At 37.5% G+C, this 20,665-nt stretch overlaps 3 protein-coding genes across 10 annotated transcripts; 2 read left to right on the top strand and 1 right to left on the bottom strand.

Moving 5' to 3' along the window:
- Positions 1-1,142: 1,142 nt before the first annotated feature.
- cib2 (calcium and integrin binding family member 2) lies at positions 1,143-11,993 on the bottom strand. Of its 5 annotated transcripts, none has more exons than XM_067589828.1 (6): positions 11,904-11,993; positions 7,659-7,693; positions 4,291-4,402; positions 3,121-3,268; positions 2,818-3,013; positions 1,143-1,973 (listed from the first exon to the last, which is right to left on the bottom strand). In XM_067589828.1, exons 3-6 carry the CDS (start codon positions 4,357-4,359, stop codon positions 1,952-1,954), a joined length of 435 nt encoding a protein of 144 aa, XP_067445929.1. In that variant the 5' UTR covers positions 4,360-4,402; positions 7,659-7,693; positions 11,904-11,993; the 3' UTR covers positions 1,143-1,951. The 5 variants fall into 5 exon arrangements, with proteins under 5 accessions (XP_067445929.1, XP_067445926.1, XP_067445927.1 ...); XM_067589825.1 differs by lacking the exon at positions 11,904-11,993 and adding an exon at positions 9,156-10,564; XM_067589826.1 differs by lacking the exon at positions 11,904-11,993 and adding an exon at positions 7,827-9,143.
- lrrc61 (leucine rich repeat containing 61) lies at positions 11,379-14,922 on the top strand. 3 transcript variants are annotated; one of them, XM_067589824.1, is made up of 10 exons: positions 11,379-11,566; positions 11,683-11,740; positions 12,701-12,796; positions 12,871-13,017; positions 13,130-13,190; positions 13,378-13,463; positions 13,550-13,615; positions 13,706-13,774; positions 13,985-14,110; positions 14,235-14,922. In XM_067589824.1, exons 2-10 carry the CDS (start codon positions 11,713-11,715, stop codon positions 14,339-14,341), a joined length of 786 nt encoding a protein of 261 aa, XP_067445925.1. In that variant the 5' UTR covers positions 11,379-11,566; positions 11,683-11,712; the 3' UTR covers positions 14,342-14,922. The 3 variants fall into 3 exon arrangements, with proteins under 3 accessions (XP_067445925.1, XP_067445924.1, XP_067445923.1); XM_067589823.1 differs by having other exon boundaries at positions 11,381-11,740; XM_067589822.1 differs by lacking the exons at positions 11,379-11,566; positions 11,683-11,740 and adding an exon at positions 11,782-11,978.
- Positions 14,923-15,642: 720 nt separating this feature from the next.
- idh3a (isocitrate dehydrogenase (NAD(+)) 3 catalytic subunit alpha) lies at positions 15,643-20,652 on the top strand. 2 transcript variants are annotated; one of them, XM_067589816.1, is made up of 12 exons: positions 15,656-15,746; positions 16,122-16,187; positions 16,948-17,010; positions 17,162-17,245; positions 17,454-17,568; positions 17,915-18,102; positions 18,374-18,507; positions 18,607-18,709; positions 18,849-18,913; positions 20,013-20,097; positions 20,265-20,417; positions 20,500-20,652. In XM_067589816.1, exons 1-12 carry the CDS (start codon positions 15,720-15,722, stop codon positions 20,581-20,583), a joined length of 1,167 nt encoding a protein of 388 aa, XP_067445917.1. In that variant the 5' UTR covers positions 15,656-15,719; the 3' UTR covers positions 20,584-20,652. The 2 variants fall into 2 exon arrangements, with proteins under 2 accessions (XP_067445918.1, XP_067445917.1); XM_067589817.1 differs by lacking the exon at positions 16,122-16,187 and having other exon boundaries at positions 15,643-15,746.
- Positions 20,653-20,665: the final 13 nt, after the last annotated feature.

Below are 20,665 nucleotides of genomic sequence, written 5' to 3'. Positions count from 1 at the left end.
GCACTGCATTGCCCTGAATATTTGATTCTGTCCTCATAAAAGGAACTGGAGATAATGGAATGAGGAATTAACCAGCTGCTCTGGTGACTGCACACGGTTTAACAGACTGTAACATTATCCTCCTTCAAGAGAAATAAAATGCTCAACATCAACTGTGCTTCATTTCTCATATCTGGAAGTAGCATGACAAAAATAATATTATGACTTCGTTTTGCAAAGTACAAAGCTAAGCAGCTCTGCATGCATGAAGAATGTACTTTTTTTGTCTGCTGTGACACAAAATGTCCTGCCCGCACTTTAGACCAGTTTCAGTCATACAGTCAAATTTCTAAATGCGTACACATTATTCCTGTTGCAATGTTTGTTATTATGGATAGCGTGCAGGAGGGAAACCTTAACTGTTTCCTCACAAAAATAATTTAGATGAAATAATCTCGCTGGGATCTGTTATGTTGTGTCTTATCCTGCTGTCCCTACTTTCTAACTGCCCTGTACAGTACTTGTCAGACCTGAGACCAATTTACCAGGTCATACCTCTTCTGAAGCCATTGCGCTTGACAACAAAGAAGTGAAGATGACTCACTTGTAAGTCAAAGCAGATGCAGGGCCTGAACTACACATATAACTAGCCAGCATCCAAATGTACTAAATGACTAAGTCATACAACCTGCACTGAAAACTCTAATCTTACTGAAACAACACAGCCTACTGTGCTTCAAAGATACCTGATGCAAATTATTCCTTTAAAGCATAAAGCCAGGACCGGTTACTCATCAACCAGTAATTCCCCTAGCTTTCTAGTTGAGATTAACTGTGTATGCAGGATGTAATCATGCTTGTGTGAATGCTGAGGCAGCTCACTCCTAATGATCACATCCTGCTTAACAATTCATTACACCTCATATGATGGGGCATGCACAAGCGCAGGCTCCCTGATCTTTATTGAGCACTCTCCTCGGTTATCATGAGGTGAACTGGTTATATGGACAGGATATTACTGAACGCATAAAGGTTGCAGGTCACGTCAGTCACATGAAATGATGAGCTTTTGTTTAACAAACAGCGAGAGCTCCTTCTACGCTTTTTTTTTTTCAGTCACAACAATAATCATCCACACGAAGTAATTCACTCAGAACACACAGAAAAGAAAAACATTTATTCAAAGTAATACATAAAATACTGAAAAATGTATATTCAAAAAATGGCTGTAACTAACATCTCAGGATAATGGCTGAGGCAGAAGATGAAAGCTACCAAAATGAGTTCAGATGACAGAGCCCTTCATTTAACTGGAGAACAATAAGATATGATTGTCATCATGTTGCAGTTTCACGAGCAAAAACACAACCTCAGATAACAAGAAGCAATACACTGCAAAAGAACCACAAGTGTCCCATGCATGTACAAATATTGCATAGCTCATAGAGGAGAATAACCGTATGCCCTTTACACCATCGCTGTGCTTTCATTCGCTTCAGGCTTTGTCCTTTGCCTTATAAATACTAAATATCTAGTGTGTCATTACAGGAAGACATCACTGGTGGTATCGCATGTGCAATATAGGTAGATCAACTTTTTATGCATTCTTGGATGTGCTCAAAAAGCAGCAATCCATATTCAGGTTCACTTCAGGCTCAAACTGTGGAATGAATAGCCTTTTCTCCCTACAAGAGACCAATCCAGGTCAAGCCCTTTTAAAGGTGGTGATGAAAATTTGAAATATCTGTTTCATGAAAAGGAAAATACATTTGTTCATCTACTGTAAAGGAATGGAGGATCCTGAGAATTCAGCTTCATCCGGTAGTTCATTCTCTAACTAGGCAGTCTTCACTGAGGCGAGGACAGCTGGAGAAGAGCCGAAGAGGACTGACGTATGATTCTTTTTTCTTTTGAAAGTAGGAGAGTCAGTCATTGTGCTGAGGTTCACCAAGCTGACGACCATGGAGCCCTCTCAGATTCGTATATGGAAGGTACTTGAGTCACAAAAGAGACAATATGAAAGACCATGAGTAAAACAGTAATATTCATTGTGCATACAAACATACTTGCTGTACAAACACACAGGAATCAAGAGCAGATATGTTCATCATTTCAGTGGGGACAGACACTTGTGAGGCTGTTTGCATGTTAATGAACGAGTAATGAACGGGTATAGTGGAGGCTCAGGGTTAAGATGATGATGGCAGAGTGATAGTAAAATGATGAAAATAATTACCAGCCATCTGGGGAATGAAAACCAGGGGCACTTGCCTCCCACTTTGCTGCTCCACAAGGGGTAATGCATGTACTGACTGATTATAGAACGTAACTTTTCATATAGAATATCATGTACACAGTTATTGACAATATGGGTGTGCCATATTGTATTGCTCACGATAATATCGGTATAATTTTTAATATGATGAAAAAAAATTCATATCTTGATAATGGCAATATTCTTGGTTGTAATGACAACCCTACGCACAGCAACAACCAGCATGACTGAGAGCAAAAGTAACATTACTATCGGCTCCACGGCGGAGGACTTAGTTCCAAAAAGGGGAGCAACTTCAGTGGTGTGGAAGTGGTTTGGTTACAAAAGATAAGATGTACAACAAACCATGACAATATGTAAGAAGTGCAAGAAGAATAACAACAAAAGGGAGCAATACAACAAACTTATTTCACCACCTCAAGCAGAAGCACCCGGCTGAGTATGAGGAGAGCCAAATAATACCATGAAATATTGTGATATTATTTTAGGGCCACATCGCCCACCCCTAACTGACAAATTATTTTATAGAAACATAATCTTAAAGCATTAGTTGTATTAGGTACCTTAAAAAGTCGGGAGCCCTAGATATCATATTTTCAAAATCAGCAAAGGAGAGTTTGTTGTCTCCGTCCAAATCAGCCTCCTCGATGGTTTTCTCACACACCAGCACCACCTCCTCAGGAGTCAACTCTTCCTTTGTCAGCTTATTCAGAGTCTTTTCCAGGTCCTCTTTGCACAGGTAATTATCCACATTGAAATCTGTGAACAACAAGGATTACAGCAAATAATTACACCTTTTTATTTTATCCATGATAAGTCTTAAATACTACAATGAAAGAATAAATGTTTTAGTAATTTCTCGTTACCGTATATTTTGAAGGCATATATGGCCTTCAGTTCCCTAGGAGCCATTTCACTGAGGACTGAGAACATATCCACAAATTCATTGAAGCTGAGATTCCCCATCCCATCCTCTGAGAAAGACTCTACTATCCTGTTGCGGAATGGGTTTTCCTTCAGATGACGGGGGATAGCAACATTTACATACATTAATGTAAATGTAATTTCACTGCATTGAGGATCACATACATGTAACAACATACAGTACAGTCTGTAGTTTGTGCGAGGGAAGGAATTCATGAGAAACATCTTGAAGGAACTAGTGTCATGACCGTGTGGTTTTACATGCTGCTGTCAGTTTCACACAAGCTGCAAGGATTCTGCTGACTACAGAATTCAGCTGAAAAAACACTGAGTTTGTCTTTGATGGTAAGGTGAAGCCAATATTTTCTCTTCCTTTGCTCAACCAGAGGTTGGTTTTAATATCTCAGGTAATTAGCTGATTTGACAGAGCTTGTAATTAATTCACACTGAAAGGAGGCTATCAAAAAAGACAGTTATATACATAAATTAGTAAATGCTTGAGTTCAATACAAGCTCAGTTAAAGACACCATTGGCCATCTAAAGCAATTTTTAACTGAAACCAGGTGAATAACTTGAGACACATCAGTGCAGCCTGAGTCACTCTGGTCAACTCAACATAGCTCCTTAAAACAGAGTCTTCAGCAAGATGGGAATTAATTTATATAAAGCTGTAGAGGACTTTGGCCCTGAAATCAAATGACAGTTTTATAGACAAGCCAATGCTGCTCAGAGGACAGACACACCTCTGTGCTAAACTCCTGATGGATTAGGACTCTGTATAAAATTATAGTGTGGTATTCATGTCTGGTGTGTGGGAGAAATGTGGCTGTGATGTTATGCAACACGCCATTTCTAAATTTCTGGATTGTTTTTTTGTTTTTCTTTTTCAAATGGCAAGCACTTAAAAATAGGAGGGAATGCATTGCTGCCAGGATAGAGCATTTCATAGCACATTAACTTTCATAAGATCACAGAATGTGGTGTGTCATACATTCAGATCAGTGATGGTGACGGCTAAAAATCAATTCTGTTCCTCTGGAAGAGAGTGCGTATTGATTAGGTGTCGGCCCACGTGAGCGGAGGGTGCCACATTTGAGTGTCCTTTTTTTACCTTTAACTCTGGCATGTTGACTATCAAGGCTAAAGGCAATTTACAATCAGGGTCATTGGTGTAGTCCATTGGTACAAGATGTGGAGCCAACTCATGGTACCTGCCGTGCAACCTAGAATAAAAAAATAAAAACAATTTTTTAACATAATTGTGCTTCTTTTTATGGAATTGGCTTTATGTGTGTTTGAAAAGAAACAATACACAAAATAACAACTACTATAAAAGTAAATGTATCTCTTGTGACAGTAAGTGTTAATATATTAAAAAGAGGTCAGTATGACTCTGTTTATGACTTCCTGCAGGGAATTTCCACTCTACATATAGCTGCAGCTGGTGGAATCTATAGCACAGCTGCTGTAATAATTTGTTAAAAGATACTGAATTATGAATTGCACAGATATAAAATTATGGACTGGCTATAAATAGAAATATGGCCACAAATTAATCAAAATGATGGTTAATCTCAAAAGAGTTTCAAAACATTGCAATTTAAAATTTTTAATATTTGTTGCTGGCTGGATTTGATTTACTGAGGAAATTATTAAGGAAATAATAAAAAAAAGGTAAGCTTCTTGCACTTCTTTCTCTCTCCATGTCTCCTTGCTCTGTCTTTAATTTTGTGTCAGTTATTATCAAGAATAGCCAATGTCAATAAACTGTAAGGATGTTTTATGTATGATAAACATGTCAGGATAGTCAGTGCTAATCTATGGTTCCCTTTTCACTCTGTCCTTGAATAATCGTGACATGTGGCGCCTTGGAAGCCATTTGTCAGCAGGGACACTGGTCTTAGAGGACAAACTCACTACAATTAAATTAGATAAACCTGTCAAAATGATTGAGTTTCATTGATACAACTGCAGGAAAGCGAACGGCTAAACCTGCAGTTTTAATGTACCATGACTTGAAAGTGTTTGGACCGCACAGCTTGGAAATGCTTTCAAAGACAATTACTTGTTTTTCAGACTTTTCGCAAATTGCAATCAGTGTTCTACTACTACACTTCTCTCTACTGCGCTACATTAATAATATAATCACTGACAACTTTCAGTGTGAGTCATGTTTCCCCACTTTAACACACATTTGATGATACATAAATGCTGAAATGTTATGATCTAGTGTTAATATGGGACATGACATAAGGTCAAAGGACTCACATCAGTGACCTTACAACCACCAGTGATAACCTGTTTCTTTGATGTTACATAACTGTGCTGTCACAGTTGCAGCTGTGCAAAGAGACAAGGAGGAGTGTTTTATGAAGGTCATAAAGTGTGCGACCCTATTACACCCTCTGCTGATTGTCAATTACTATATCTCCAGTCCAATGCTGGCCTTGGAATCAAAGTCAATTCAATATCACTGAGGAGGAACAAGTAGGTGCACACAAGGGGAGAAAAAAAAAAAAAGACAAATGCTTTGTTTTGTTGGAGAGAAAATGCAGTAGAATTTGGAAAAATGCACAAATTTCTTAAACAAAAACACACTTGTTCTGACAATACTGTGACCAACGTAGTGAAATGTTAAAAAGAGCAAAATAGAAATCAGGAAGTCTCATTGAAGAGAGTCCTGCTAAGAAAAATTAGGGGGTAATGCTGTGGTTTTAATGTAGGGTATTGAGTTACATCCTAAAACTGCTTAACAAATAAAACACGTAAAATCAAACAAGTGTTTGTCATATAATCCATTGAATTTTAATCCTTCAGTAATTCTTGATTGTTCGGGTAATTTTAGAAGATAGTAACAGTACACCACAGGACACAAATGCCTGTAATGTCTTATCATTAGAGAGATTACCATATAAAAACAACCTTTACTGCACATACAGAGGAGCAAATCAGACCCCAAATTCCTGTAGAATCACACAACTTTCATATTCATAAATTCACATAACTTTAATATAACATTCTTGAGTATCTACATTTAATTTATTTAAGTAGCCATTGAATCTTCCAATATCTAAATCCACTGACAGAAGATACTGAAACACGAGTGGCACTGGTCAATTTCATTAGAAAGAAAAGCAAGTAATTGGTTTAATTTATACATGTCATCGACATGGTGAGTGACGGGTAGGGAAAAAGGATGCTACCCAGTGAGACATGATACCTCGTGCAATCACCAAGTGCAGATTTAGATATTTGTCATGTTTTATGTGCTGAGCTGCACATGTCGAAAGAGGCAGAAATGTGAGAGTTCATTCGGCGGCACTGAAAACAACACCGCAATCAAAAGGTCAGCATGACTTTCAGAGGTTTAGGTAACATCCGGCACTGGTACAGGACAGAACTTTGAGATCTTTGCTGACAAAGACCTGAAATTTGCGTTTGTACAGATAACATCTTTCTCAATACATGATTAACACTATTATGCATTTGTTCTTCCACACACAGATGTAACTACATAGTCATCTTTCTGATTGTTCACTCACTTGTTCTGTGGTAATTTCAAGCTGTTTCTAATGATAATAGTTTATTACCCATTAAAGATATATATGGCAGTATATTGATTCTATTAAAAAATAACCGTATTCCTGACATTTGCTTACATTTATAGCTTCTTCAGCCTTACTCTGGGTTATTTGACAGTTCATCAAGTGTATCTATTTTACTTAATTCCTATTTTAAATTCATTGTTGTCTTTATTCAGTTCCTTCTAACACATTAAATTGTGTACTCCAGTTATGGCAAACAAGAAGAAAAAAAACTACTGTTGATATTGTATTGTATATTAAGTTAAAATATGTGAATAATTAAAAAAATCTACTGTTATCTTTAGCTTGTTAGTCAAATTATATTGTGCCAGAATTACCATATAGGCTACAACAAATTTTCCCTGTTTTGAACTCTGCCCAAAGAGCACAAGTTGCAACTGCTAATGAAACCAACACTCAGCATTAAGTTTCCCAAGTGGGAAGAAGTTTCCTGCGAGGACTCAGCCCACAAATGTGTGCAATGGGACACTTTTAATTCCTCTTACAGGATACAGACAGATTCTTTACAATACAAAGGCTAAAGAAGTAATATATTTTATAGTGCCTTGTAATGAAAGTGGGGTTTATATGTCCACTTAAAGCACATCTCAACTACAGTGCAAAGAAAAAGGAGGGACATTGGGAAATAAACAACAGTCAGGGGATCAATGTGAGCATCTGAGTAATGTGAGTTTTTCTGCATTTTATCATACAGGTGAAATCTTTCAAGGCAACGGTTCTTGGTACATTTGTAACATTATCATGTGTATGATCTTATGGTCAGAGTGGGTGGCATAATGTATGAGTAACAATTTATCTCATGTACATCTACTGTACATCTATGTGTCATGCATGGAAATCGATACACCTGTACAGCAGATAAAACCCCACTTACCGCAAGATTTCCTTGCGAGTGAAAAACGTGCAATCCTGCAATGAGAGGAAAACAGCATGTCAAAACTGAACATACTATTACAAACACATGGTACATTAATTGTTTACATGTTCCATGAAGAGGCCTGAAAACAATGACACATCTGTGAGTCATAGAAAATAACATTACCGATCCTCTGAAGGCATGTGAACAGCCCTTACTGTAAACGCTATTTGAGGTCTCCGGTTTCTCTTAAATGATGATGATGCTCGTGAGTGTTGTCACCTGCCACTTGCAATGGGAACGATGAGGCAGGGGAACATGATCTGGTGTTGATCTGTAGCTGTCTACACGAAGGCGTGCACGTGTTGGCACACGTATTATCTGACAGCCCTACTGGAGGCACTTCAATTTATATTTCCCATTGTATCCATTCTGTCTGAGCTGTGCTCCTGAGTGTGAGAAGCAGAGCACAGCCAGCTCTAGAGACAGAGTAGGTAATTAACAAAAAATATAACCTTCTTCGCTGGTGTAAGGTCAAAACAGGCCTACTAAGGACATTGACTTGGTAATAATAGCGTGTGAACATATTTATAGGAATATTCGGCTAGTCATCAAAACCTACTAGTCTCCATCATACATCCAACCCAAAGAAAAGGTCAGTAAAAGTGTTGTTTGTGCATTCCTTAAACTGGTCCACAGAAAGCAACAGTCTCCTAACAAGGTTTTGTAAAGAGTAACCAGAGAGGCTCTTGAGAACCAAACTGTCTCCTGAGAGTAGAGTTTCGCTGCATATCACGCTGGCTTGGCATCAATTATTAAGTCATGCCTATAGTGACATGATAAACCTGTGCAGACGAAGATATGTTTCCTCACAGGAGAACCTGGACTATTGCAGGCCACAGAAGGTCAGATCTCCTCAGATGGTGCCACAAAGAATACAAGATCCTGCATTTTGTAATGAAATCAAAACCTTCTGCTATTCTCACCTATCATGTCAATATTTGAACCGTGGAGTCATAACTGACAGTAATTTAGCAGGAAATAGATTATTGACAAAACGCCCACGTGCTTGCATTAGACTGACATCATCAAGTGTCAGCCTATTAATGATCAGTAAAACTCAATACTGAACATATCTATTTTCTTCTCTATCTCACAAGATATTCAGTGTATTTTGCTTTACACATTAAATCCAAGACAGTAAAGGCTCCACTGTCAGTAGTGAGTGGGTTAATATGAGAAAAAAAATAATGATAAAAGAGTATTGCATAATAAAGACATCATCATATTCATGGAATAGTAGGAAATTAACTTAGGCCTTTAAAACATTGACATCTTTGCTCTTCTTTTAACTCCACTAAACTGAACTAAACTTGGGACTTGTAACATAGATTATCATATACAGTCAGAAAAACTAAATAACTGACAGGATGTTTGCCTATGCTGATTTGCATGTATGAGGGGTATGCTGGAGGAAATACAGTCTATGACTCAAGTACCAGCATGGACGCTTACCTGGTAGGCATCCAGCTGCTCGTCGGTAAATATAGTCTGCTTATTACCCATCTCTATCAAGTCATCTGTTGCTTGTACACATTCACAACACTGAACGTCCAAAGCCTTTTCTCAATTAAAGGCATTTAGGGGGTCCACGGAGTCTAGGTATCCGCACAGAAGGTGTCGACGACGTTGCAAAGTCTTAAAAAATGTTGTTGGTGTCCGTACAGGAGATGTCCGCCATGACTGCAAAAACGTATAAGATGCAAAAACATATCAAGGTAAAAAAAAAAAAGAAAAAAAAAAAAAGTAAAAGAGCAGAGCCCGGTTGTGTGGGTGCCAGCGGAGGTCGTGTTTGAAGTCCAAGGACTGCAAGTTGATCTGCTTCTCCTCTGCTGTCCACCGGAGTCAAAACAAACCAATGGCACCTCAGCTAAATAAATAAATAATAGTGAACTGGAGCCCGCTGGTATGAGCTGTCTTAACTGATATATGCACACTCACCTGTCCCACTTTGACATTATAGATTTTAATGATACAGCTGGTTGGCCTGAAACAGCTTCATTATTTTGGATGACGAAAAGGCTGCAACAGTGCAGTGGAAGCACTAAGACTGGAGTAAATTAATACTCCATAATAAAAATACTCCAGTACAAGTAAAAGTTGAGCATTCTTCATTCTTCTTATGTAAAAGTACATTAATATTATCAGAAACCATAGACTACTTAAAGTATCACAAGTAAAAGTACTTATTATGCAAAATCTTCAGACATTCCCTTTCAGACTCATATACCATTTTTATTAGGCTATATTTGTTATTATTATTTATCTATTATTTTAAAAAGGCAGCACTTTAATATTACAGATGGTCATGGTGATGCAAACTTTATGTACTTTGGGGTCATTTAATTTATAATACACCATATTTTATAAACTGATAATATGTTTTCTGTATAAACTCTTAATCTTAACTGTTTAGATGTAGTAATCCTTCGGAAATACAACATACAACATCTCTGTCTAAAATGTATGGGAGTGGAAATATAAAGTGTAACAGCTTCAAGAGGAAATATTCAATTAAAATGCATTAAAGTACTTGAGTAAATAAACTAAGTTACTTTCAATCAATGTGTAAAGGCACTAACACAAATCTAAACTATAATCTTATTAATAAATCTTACTTTCAATGCCAAGAAAAAATTGTGGATGCTACTTTCCTGTCTGTGATGGTGACATATTGTATATGCATACAGCCTCCTACATCTTATGGAGCCTGGATTCAGTGTACCATGCAGTTTCATTACAAATGTAAAGTTCCTTACTCACCATTGCATTCTTTATGATTTGGTGGGTTGGACATCATTGACCATTCGCAGACAACAGCACTGGTGCATATATATATATATACATATATATATATACATATATATATACATATATATATATATATATATATATATATATATATATATATATATATATACAAAACACAACAGGATAGGACAGTAAACTGCATCATTAATTCTATCTGGTTATACTGAAAATTCTTTTTCTTTTTAGTAATGCGGTTTCTCTCAGGAAAGTCAGTACCTCATTTGTGCAGGCTCATGAAAATAGTTGATCAAGTAGTTGATTTTTAATGTACCCTGACTTTTGACAGATCTGGGGAAAACTGCATTTTCCCACTATGCACCTTAGGCATGGAATAATCTGCAAAAAGATCTAAAATTAGAAACATTTATAGGCTATCCATTGATGAATTTAAGAATATGGTGATGGAGGCATGTAGCTGTTTTTCTTGTGTTTGAATGGCTGTTCTGTTTTATTTTGAGTTTTTGTATATTGTGTTGTTACATTTTAATATGTTGTGATTTTGTACGGCTGCTACCTTGGCTAGGTCTCTCTTGTAAAAGAGAGACCTAGATTTGTGATCCCAATGGGACTTCCTAATAAAGGTAAAATAAAAATAAATGAAATTTTTGATTCTGACACCCTAATAGACACTTTAATCCGCTGTCCACATTTTCTTCTCCGTTGAAATTAACTTTAAATGGCATATTTTTATGGTTTATTTCAGCCCTGATTGGATTAGACTTTTCATGCTCATTTATTCACCATCCTTTGAATCTAATTCTGCACAATTACTACTTAAATTGTCAATTCGGGTGTTGACTATCAATAGATCAAACACAAAACCACGTAGAGAAATACTTGGTTTTTGCTGGAACCAGAACAAAACTTTTAATTGACCTCCAGTTTAACCTGTTGCACCGTAGTAACATGGAGCAAATACTGGGACATTTTCCCCATCCACGTCCTCATCCTCCAGCTCCCTCCAACAGTGTGTGCTGCCTCCCTCTTCAGCTCAGTGCTCGCCAGACTGCGGAGGCTGAAGTCCGTCTCATCCACCTGGGTGCTGCTGCAGCACAGTGAGCGAGTCCTGTCCGCACCCCAGGACAGATGCCAGTTTCACATTTCCCCCCAAAATTACCACTTCCAAGCCTTTTCACTGCATTTGTTAAGTCGTCGCTTTTCATTACGACAGGTAGCTTTCTAACTAGCAAAGTTGCCCACGATGGACGTAAAGCGAGATAAAGACCAAGGTAAGTTATGATGGATAGCTTGTTGCTACGTTGCTATGCTAGCCACTAGCGGCTTATGCTAAGTGGTAGCTAACAATGTATCGTTTTGCCACACAACATTTTACGTGTCTCATCATCATAAGGGGGGGAAAAGGCCAATTACCACTGTCATTAAATAACCCACCCACGTTCATCCGGCTGAATCATCCTCATGAAGTCACGCAGCCGCTGCCTCACGACGCTCACAGCCATGAAACAGGTAGCTAACATTAGCCACCAACATTTAACGGTAGCTAACTGTCAAGCTACGTTAAGCATCATCACCTTTGTCTCTGCAGGTGTTTATCATATGCACAATTTGTGTTTGGTGGCACAACTTCCACCCACGCAAGTTTTTTTAAACCATTTTTTTTTATCTGCCAGTCCTTATATAATTTACATATAAAGTTAATTAAATAAATCCAGCGTTGATGTTAATCTGAAAACACAACAGGATAGGACAGACGACCGCATCATTAATTGTATTTGGTTAACCTGATGACTCTTTTCTTTTTTAATAATGCGATTCCACTCGGGAAAGTCAGCATTTCATTTGTGCAGGCTCACGAAAGAGTGTTTTTGTGTAGTTTGAGTTAGTGACTGATTCCGCCTTAGGAAAATAAACCAAATATAACGCTCAGTTGTTATTCCTGCTGGCGAGCTATTCCCATCACTAACGACGCACAGAGCAGCAATCTGCCTGTTTGTGACCCTGAAAGTCAGCGTGCTGCCAGATATAATATTCATGGACTGCTTGGATCGGCTGAAATGTACTATTTAGCGATGATTGCATGAGTTATCTGCTTGTTCCTCCGTAAACAGAGCAGACACACTGCTCCCAGCATTATCCTTGTGCAGTGCTGACTCACAGAAATAAGGAGTATGTGGTTGTGCTGCATATATCAGGAAAATGAATGTGCTTTATTGCTCTCTTTCTTTCAGATGCAGAATGTGAGAAGATAACTGCGGTGCTGCTCAAGTCACGTACAGGAGAATTTGATTTGGAGTCAATACTTTTTCTCAAATTGAGAGGTCTTGGTAAGATCAAATTATAATTTCACTATTTAAGTTGTCAGAAATTCATTATTGTTGATTTATTATATGTCTTACAGGAATACATGATCTTGGATGCATAGGGGAGTGTATGAATTTGGAGAGACTGGACCTCTCTGCAAATAACATCACTAATTTAGCTCCACTGTCATCTCTTCGGCTTCTTTCTGTTCTCAATTTGTCTGCTAACAGGATTTCCAATTTAGGTAAGGACTGATTAAGTTTTTATTTCCATGCTGTAAAAGCACCTGTCATAGTCTCCACTATGAATAGAATTGATTTTTTTTTTATTTAATGTTATTGCTTTTGTATTTCCAGAGCCTCTGCACAGTTGTGACAATTTACAGAACTTAAACCTGGCTGGTAATATCATATCCAGGTATCACTATATATTCATTAACCAAATGTCTACTCTAGATTGATAAGAATGTGAATATGCTGTTAATTGTATATGTCATTGTTATTAAGCAAAAAAAATATTTTGCTACTAGTAATTATATTTTGAAAGAACAGTATTCTGAACTGGTCATGTAAAATCATTTCATCTCTGTTTTGTTTTTTGACAGTATTGAGAGCCTTCACTACCTTCAGTCTTTGAGAAAGCTAGAAAATATACGTCTTAAAGACAACACTTACAATTACACTAATCCAGGTAATTTTCAATGACTTTCTTGAAAACAAACAATACGGTGGATTGAAAAATCTTTGTAAATAAACTCAAAATTGCCTCTATTTCAGTGTGCAGAAACACACCATATAGAACCATAGTTCTTGAGATGTTCCCCACCCTCAAGGTGCTTGATGGTAAGATTTTTTTGATTCTTTTTATATAACCTTAACTCCTGACACTATGTTATTGTGTCTTGACTTGGAGTTTTTCTATTTAAATTGTAGGTGAGAGAGTGGTTGGACGTGGGAGTGATTTGTACCAGTTATGCAAAGACATTGATGACACCATCAAAGGTAACCCTGTTAATTAGTATGCTAGTGTGTCATGCCTGATTACTCCATTGATCAGATTAAGTTGATGATTGTAGTATATTCATCTTATATATGACCATTTTTTAGTGACTTTACTGGCATGTCTGTGGTTTTCATGCTCAAATAAAATGTAATTGAACCGAAAGGCTGTGATAAAGAAATACGTTTGTGTTTCTTTTTGTGAATGTTTAGCCGGTTTATACAAGAATGGACAGCTCATTGAACATCCTGATTGCAAGCCATGGGTGGAGGATACTTACTGGGAGATAAAAAGATCAAACAATGCCATTATTGAAGAAGCCTACAAACAGTTTAATGGTAAGAATTTCTCTGCAGGGCTGTATTTTTTAAAAATAAAGCATTGCATGTGATCTAACCAACTCAACTGCATCGTGTTTAGTGTGGTGTCTAAATGTAATCTTTGTCCTATATTTTTCTACAGATGTTCTTCATGAATGCAGACTCCTTAACAACAGAGCAACTCATGTGATTTCGCAAACTGAAAGATCTATGAGCCTGAAGAAGCAGCCAAAGCAGTATGCCATCTGAGTTGAGCTGTTTTGGACACATTTGTGTGCAACTTTGTGATATATGATTTAAAAAAATACCATGGCTATATGTACTGTAGGTTTTTCAAATTACTAAGCTATATCCAAATGCTTGACAACTGTTACTGTCAGACACATGTTCTGTGTTGCAATGTGAGGCATTTGTTGAAATTTTATTGCATCCTATGCATTGAGTATCAGAGGATACATGTAAGTGGTTTGAAAACCTTTATCCATACTGACACCCCTCAGTTTGGTTCAAAGATGTCTTTACTTGCACAGTGTGCATTTTGTACCATGTTGTAGCCTGCATTAATGCTGAGAGCTATGCTGCTTAAAAATTTGTATAGGTTTACGGTAATCGAGCTTTTCCATTTTGCATTGCTGGATCATTTTGGGAGCTTCCCATGCTGTATGCTTTCTTTGTAAGTTGAACTTTTGCAAAATGTGATTGAATGATTGTTTCCGCTGTTTCTACTTGTTTTATACCATAAAGTTTATGATGTGTATAACCAACTTGTGTAAAAATACAATGCTTATAAAGATGTAAAGGTGTATTTACAAAGTAAATTTTTACTCATATCTGTAGAGTCTACTTTTGGACAACTGATACATACATGGTAAACAGTGTTTGCACATCCAGAGTCAAAAAAGGCGAATTGTTAATGTGGTTGAAGGATTGGAGGAACCAACGAGTAGAGGTTACCCAGACTGGGATTAAACAGTCCACTGGCGCCACCTGCAGGTGCATCTACAAAACTATGGTAGCCACATTATATTGCACAGCGCTTTAAATTATCAGGTACCCAACTTAATTTCAGGCATAGAGCAGTTTTAAATTCACATAATACTAAATTCAGTACACTGTACACATTTCCTTCTGGACAACAGTTCAGGTTCACATACCTTTTCTTGCTTTAATCCCTGATTCCATCCACATTTCAGACCAACAATGTCACTTTAGCCTATTTATGATGACAGATATTCCTCTTTTTCTCATGAAAAGCTAATATTTAGTGTTTTTTTTTGGATATGTGGTTTTATTACACGACATTAAATATAATGTCACATCCTTAAAACTCAGGTCAATCCCGGGACACACACACAACATAAGCGAAAGAAATCATAAACGTGTTACAATAAGTATAATATTTGTCAATATTATTGTAGAAATCAAAATTAAGTAGTTGAAATGAGTGCGTGATTGAACGTTAGTACCACAAAATAATTGAAATTCACATGAATCATGGCGTTATCTACTGTGTGACTTTATTTAATAGAGGTTTATTGTGGAGGGGAAATGTTCAGAACGGATATCCGCTTTGTACTGTAGCTAGCTTGATAACTGCTGCTGCATCGACCTTGGTGGCTAGCTCAGGATGGCAGGGAATACGTGGAGGTCAGCGGTATGTATGAGGAAAATATGTAAATTATTTAAAGAATAGCACCAATTGCATGCCATTGGTTTCCAATTCATCAACTAACGTTAGGCTCTTTGACAGTGGTTTACAGTCAAAGACTGCTGTCATACAGCAGACAGTACCAGCTAACTGGCTAGGCGCTAACGCTTAGGCTACTTGCTTCTAGTTACTATAGCAACCTGACTCTGACCGCTAGCGTTAGCATTTGACGAATATAGCTAATCTACTTGTTTTCTTTTCTAATAGCTACATTTTATTAACAGTTTAGCGTTGGCGTCATGGGTAATTGCTCAAGTTGAACGTTTCTTGATTGAGCTACACTTTGGCAACAAATGTCTATGAAATGTCCCTTATCTACAGATTCTTAATCTACTAAGACAGTGGGGTTTATCGGTCAAAGACAAGGATAAAATCAAGGCAGAGGAAGTAAGTTAAGCATAAGTATTAAAACGTTGACTATCCTTGCTGCTTGAGGAAAACAGCTAGCTAGCAATCTCCCGCAGTAGTATAGCTATCCAAATCTGAAATGGGCATTTCTTTTCTAAGTCTTTGTGCTCCAAAGCTAAAGGTGACCTCTTGCTTAGCTTTTTCTATTGGTTAATTAACGCTACATTACTACATTCAATTTGCCATTCTTGCTGTCCTTGCCCCTGTTGTAGGCCTGTTGGGCCTCCACTCATACACGGATGCGGGTGGTGATGGTTATAATCACACAAAGAAATGTGCCTTTTCAACACAGCTAACATGCTATTTAATTAAGGACTCACTACTCCCGCTGGGAAGTAGTGCAGTGTCCTCTTCCAGATTGCTCCTAAGCCATCTGTCTCTGTCTGTCTCTCTGTCTATCTATCTATCTATCTATCTATCTATCTATCCGTCTGTCTGTCTTGTTCAGACACCTTGTGTGTTTCATGTAATTGCACTGCACTTTTCATATTTCATATTCAAATATTGTTTACTAGAGTGACCAAGGATTGGCATTACAGTAATTATATATTTTTTTGGTCAAAAACAGTCCAGATAAAACATGCTGTACTGAGACTGCATAATTCTTGGGTCATTCACTTTACATCATAGCTCTGTTTATTCAAATAATTGTATTTATGGCTGTATTTGTGCTGTAGAAGTGAGACAGCTTACAGTACTTTGGAAAAAATGTTAAATTTGTTGCCTTTTTTATTGTCAGGTGGCACGGGTGGTTGGAGCTCTGCAGAGAGAGACTCCACAACCCAGGACGTTCATCCGTGGGGTATGTATCTTTCCCCTAGAGCTACAGTGAATTTTTTTTCCTCGAGAATTTCTAGTGTAACTTATTGCTTGTATTAAATAGTGACTTTCTCAGAAGTGTGTAATTATTCTTGTGTCACTGAATTTTATGTGATTTTTGTTCTGCCTCACAGATGCATACTGTTACTTTAATCCCTGGTGATGGAATTGGTCCAGAGATCTCCACTGCTGTCATGAAGATATTTGAAGCAGCTCAGGTTAGTACCTCAGGACCAGGGAGAAACATTATTGATCACCAGGAAGAGTACCCAGCAAAATTTTTAGGTTACAATAGATACAATAGATAACACTTGATTATTCTTTAATCAATTAAAGTCTGGAATTTGTTGTAATGACAAATCTTTTATATTCTAATGTAAAAATCAGCATTTTGTGAACTAATCTAGTGCTTCTGTTTTGATACAGGCACCTATTCAGTGGGAAGAGAGAAATGTTACAGCCATCCAAGGACCTGGTGGCAAATGGATGATTCCTCCAGATGCCAAAGAATCGATGGACAGGAACAAAATTGGCCTAAAAGGTAACCTGCTTAATACACTTATAATTACTAAAAATAAAATCTGATGCTTTCCAGTGAGTTGATGATGATGATGCTGCTGCTGCTGATGATATGTTCTGTTTTTTTCCTAGTAACTAATAACTAAGCAAAGCATTAAAAGCATAGCAAAAATTAGGAAGTGAAATTGTTTTAGAGATGAGAAGTACATTTAAACAAATACCAATGAAGATAATAAAAGATTCTTACAAATACGTAACTGATAAATTACATGACACACTAGTTTAGATCTTGTCCCTCTAAAGGGTGTTTTCATTTAGTGTTGGCAGATGAACTTATAAATAATTTTGAATTACTCAACAATCTACAGGTCCTTTGAAGACACCGATAGCTGCTGGTCATCCCTCTATGAACCTGCTGCTGAGGAAAACGTTTGACCTCTATGCCAATGTGCGCCCCTGTGTGTCCATCGAGGGCTACAAGACCCCCTACACTGATGTGAACCTGGTCACCATCAGGGAGAACACTGAGGGTGAATACAGTGGAATTGAACATGTGGTAAGAACCTTTAAGAACACATTACTTGTCTAGTTGTTACGTTTAGTTGTTTTCTTTTGACCTTTTGATTATTTCTTCACTGAGTCATCATGTAGGCCTATTTAATTTTCTTTAGATCAAAACCATTTTTGTTTTTTTGCTTCCCCAGTGTAGACACCTTTTGATATTTAGGGATAAAACCTTTAGCATTTTTTTTAAAACAATTCAAACATGATTTATAGTTAACAGATGTTTCCTGAATGTAATCTTTCTTGAATCTGTATATTTTCAGATTGTTGATGGAGTGGTACAGAGTATTAAGCTCATTACAGAGCAAGCCAGCCAACGCATTGCAGAGTATGCGTTTGAATATGCCAGAAATAATCAAAGGGCCAGTGTTACTGCTGTTCATAAGGCCAATATTATGTAAGTTGTATTCAATACAAACTACTTTAAGTAATGTGTCATTCTCAAGCTATTTGCCAAAATAAAATGATTGTCCTCTATTGACATTTTTTATTATAGGCGCATGTCAGATGGGCTTTTCCTACGAAAATGCAGAGAGGCTGCTGAAAAGCACAAAGATGTGAAATTCACTGAGATGTACTTGGATACTGTGTGCCTTAATGTAAGTCCCAATAGCTTTTGTTATGTATTACTTTAGTGTGAATGAATGTTTTTAATGGATAAGAAGCAATATTTTGTGAAGGGTTTTTGTTCTTAAAATGCCTAATTATTAGTGCCATTGTTTATACCTGTTTTCACAGATGGTACAGGATCCCACACAGTTTGATGTATTGGTGATGCCAAATTTGTATGGAGACATCTTGAGGTAAGTAAATGTCACCAGAGAACCTCTTAGATTGATAACCTTTAAAATAGAGGTGTTCTTCATTAAATTGCACAAAAAAACAACCTTTTTAAAGCAATTCCTTTTTAGACTTACAGTGCATTTACACACTGCTGCAAATCATGAAATTTTGTTTCATTTGTACGTGTAGAAAACAGTTAAATCAAGAAAATAGTGCAGACTGTGTGGTTTCAACCAGGCCAGTATTTAATGTAATTTAATGTAAAACTCAAATTTAGACAAAGTAATTTAAACTAACCTGGACTATAATAATTTAACATCAATCAAAGAAAAAGCAACTAAAATCTGTAGTGATGATGGTCTGCATCAGTTGCAAATGATGTGCCTATGTATATGAAATCTAGTTAATAAGGTCAAGCTCTTTTCCAACCCCTCAGTATTAAGGCTAGCTGGTGGAACAAGTACAATCATTTAAACACCTTGTGACAGAGATAGACACCTCCTTGTCCTTTTTCCAGCATACTGACTCTGTGTACAAGAAAGCCCAGCAGCGCCTCCACCTGCTGAAGAAGCTCAGGACTTTTAATGTCAGCAAGGACATTTTAACCCCGGTTTACAGGACGCGAATTGAATCCATACTCACCTTCAACATCGCACCCTCACCACCAAACAAAAACAAAACTCTCCTGCATAACTAATCAGGCCAGCAAATTAATTGGTTCACCCCAAATTCCCCTTATCTGAACTCTACACTCGATCAGTGATCAGGCAAGCCACTCTGATCAAGCAGGACCCCTCTCAACCCCTCCAACAATCCTCCCAGTTACTGCCATCAGGTCGACGCTACAAAGTCCCACTGGCCCGGAAAAACATCTACAAAAACTCTTTTATTCCCCCTGCGATCATCATCCTGAATAAACTAAAATAGGCACTGTACTCCGTCCTATTTAATATTGTACTTGTCAGTTGTAGTTTTAACTTTATGTGTGTTTTAAAATGTGTATTATTGAGCCTTGTCAAATGAAAATTTCTGTTTCTTTGTGACAGACAACAAAGTTATCTTATCATGTACATGCACAGGAATAAACCTGAAGATAACTGTATGCGTTTACCATTACAGTGATCTTTGTGCTGGACTGATTGGAGGTCTTGGAGTGACCCCTAGTGGAAACATTGGTGCCAATGGTGTTGCCATATTTGAGTCGGTATGTTGTTGTTAATCCCATTTGTCAAAGTATTTATCAAAGTACAAGTTGCACAGTAGAAGTTCATGGTGTGGGATGAGCTAGTGAAGGCATGTCAAAGTTTGCTTCTTATCTTTTTATAGAAATATCAACTATAATGACTGATTGTGATTAATTTCTTCTGTCAGGTTCATGGAACTGCCCCGGATATAGCAGGAAAAGACATGGCCAACCCCACCGCCCTGCTGCTCAGTGCGGTCATGATGCTGCGGCACATGGGCCTGCATGGCCACGCCAAGAATATTGAAACTGCCTGCTTTGACACCATTCGAGACAAGAAGGTAGTTTAATATCTCAAGAAACTCTGACACAGTGTTTTGGTTATATGTCCCCATTCTGACTCATAATACTTTTGTCTTCAAGGTTCTGACGGGAGACCTCGGAGGGAAGGCAAAGTGTTCAGAATTCACAGAAGCAATATGTCAAAGAGTGCGGGATACAGATTAAAGGGATGGTAAATGGGCAGTGACTCAGCATTTGAGTCCCCTTCTTTAATCATGTCATGCTGTATCTGCACATTTTAACCAAA

The sequence above is a fragment of the Thunnus thynnus genome, chromosome 5 (assembly GCF_963924715.1).
Source record: "Thunnus thynnus chromosome 5, fThuThy2.1, whole genome shotgun sequence".
NCBI classification, from domain to species: domain Eukaryota; kingdom Metazoa; phylum Chordata; class Actinopteri; order Scombriformes; family Scombridae; genus Thunnus; species Thunnus thynnus.
The sequence above is the reverse complement of the archived record's forward strand: the minus strand, read 5'-3'. Positions and strand labels throughout refer to the sequence as shown.

Excerpts from the sequence above, each read along its gene's own strand:
- lrrc61 (XM_067589822.1), top strand. The coding sequence starts at position 11,816 with ATGTATCGTTTTGCCACACAACATTTTACGTGTCTCATCATCATAAGG. Across the intron at positions 11,979-12,700 it reads CGCTCACAGCCATGAAACAG|ATGCAGAATGTGAGAAGATA; the intron begins GTAGCTAACATT and ends TCTTTCTTTCAG. Across the intron at positions 13,018-13,129 it reads TAACAGGATTTCCAATTTAG|AGCCTCTGCACAGTTGTGAC; the intron begins GTAAGGACTGAT and ends TTGTATTTCCAG.
- idh3a (XM_067589816.1), top strand. The coding sequence starts at position 15,720 with ATGGCAGGGAATACGTGGAGGTCAGCG. Across the intron at positions 17,011-17,161 it reads CCAGGACGTTCATCCGTGGG|ATGCATACTGTTACTTTAAT; the intron begins GTATGTATCTTT and ends TCTGCCTCACAG. Across the intron at positions 20,418-20,499 it reads ACACCATTCGAGACAAGAAG|GTTCTGACGGGAGACCTCGG; the intron begins GTAGTTTAATAT and ends TTTGTCTTCAAG.
- cib2 (XM_067589825.1), bottom strand. The coding sequence starts at position 9,206 with ATGGGTAATAAGCAGACTATATTTACCGACGAGCAGCTGGATGCCTAC. Across the intron at positions 4,403-7,658 it reads ACTCGCAAGGAAATCTTGCG|GTTGCACGGCAGGTACCATG; the intron begins GTAAGTGGGGTT and ends TTTTTATTCTAG. Across the intron at positions 3,014-3,120 it reads ATATGCCTTCAAAATATACG|ATTTCAATGTGGATAATTAC; the intron begins GTAACGAGAAAT and ends TGTTGTTCACAG.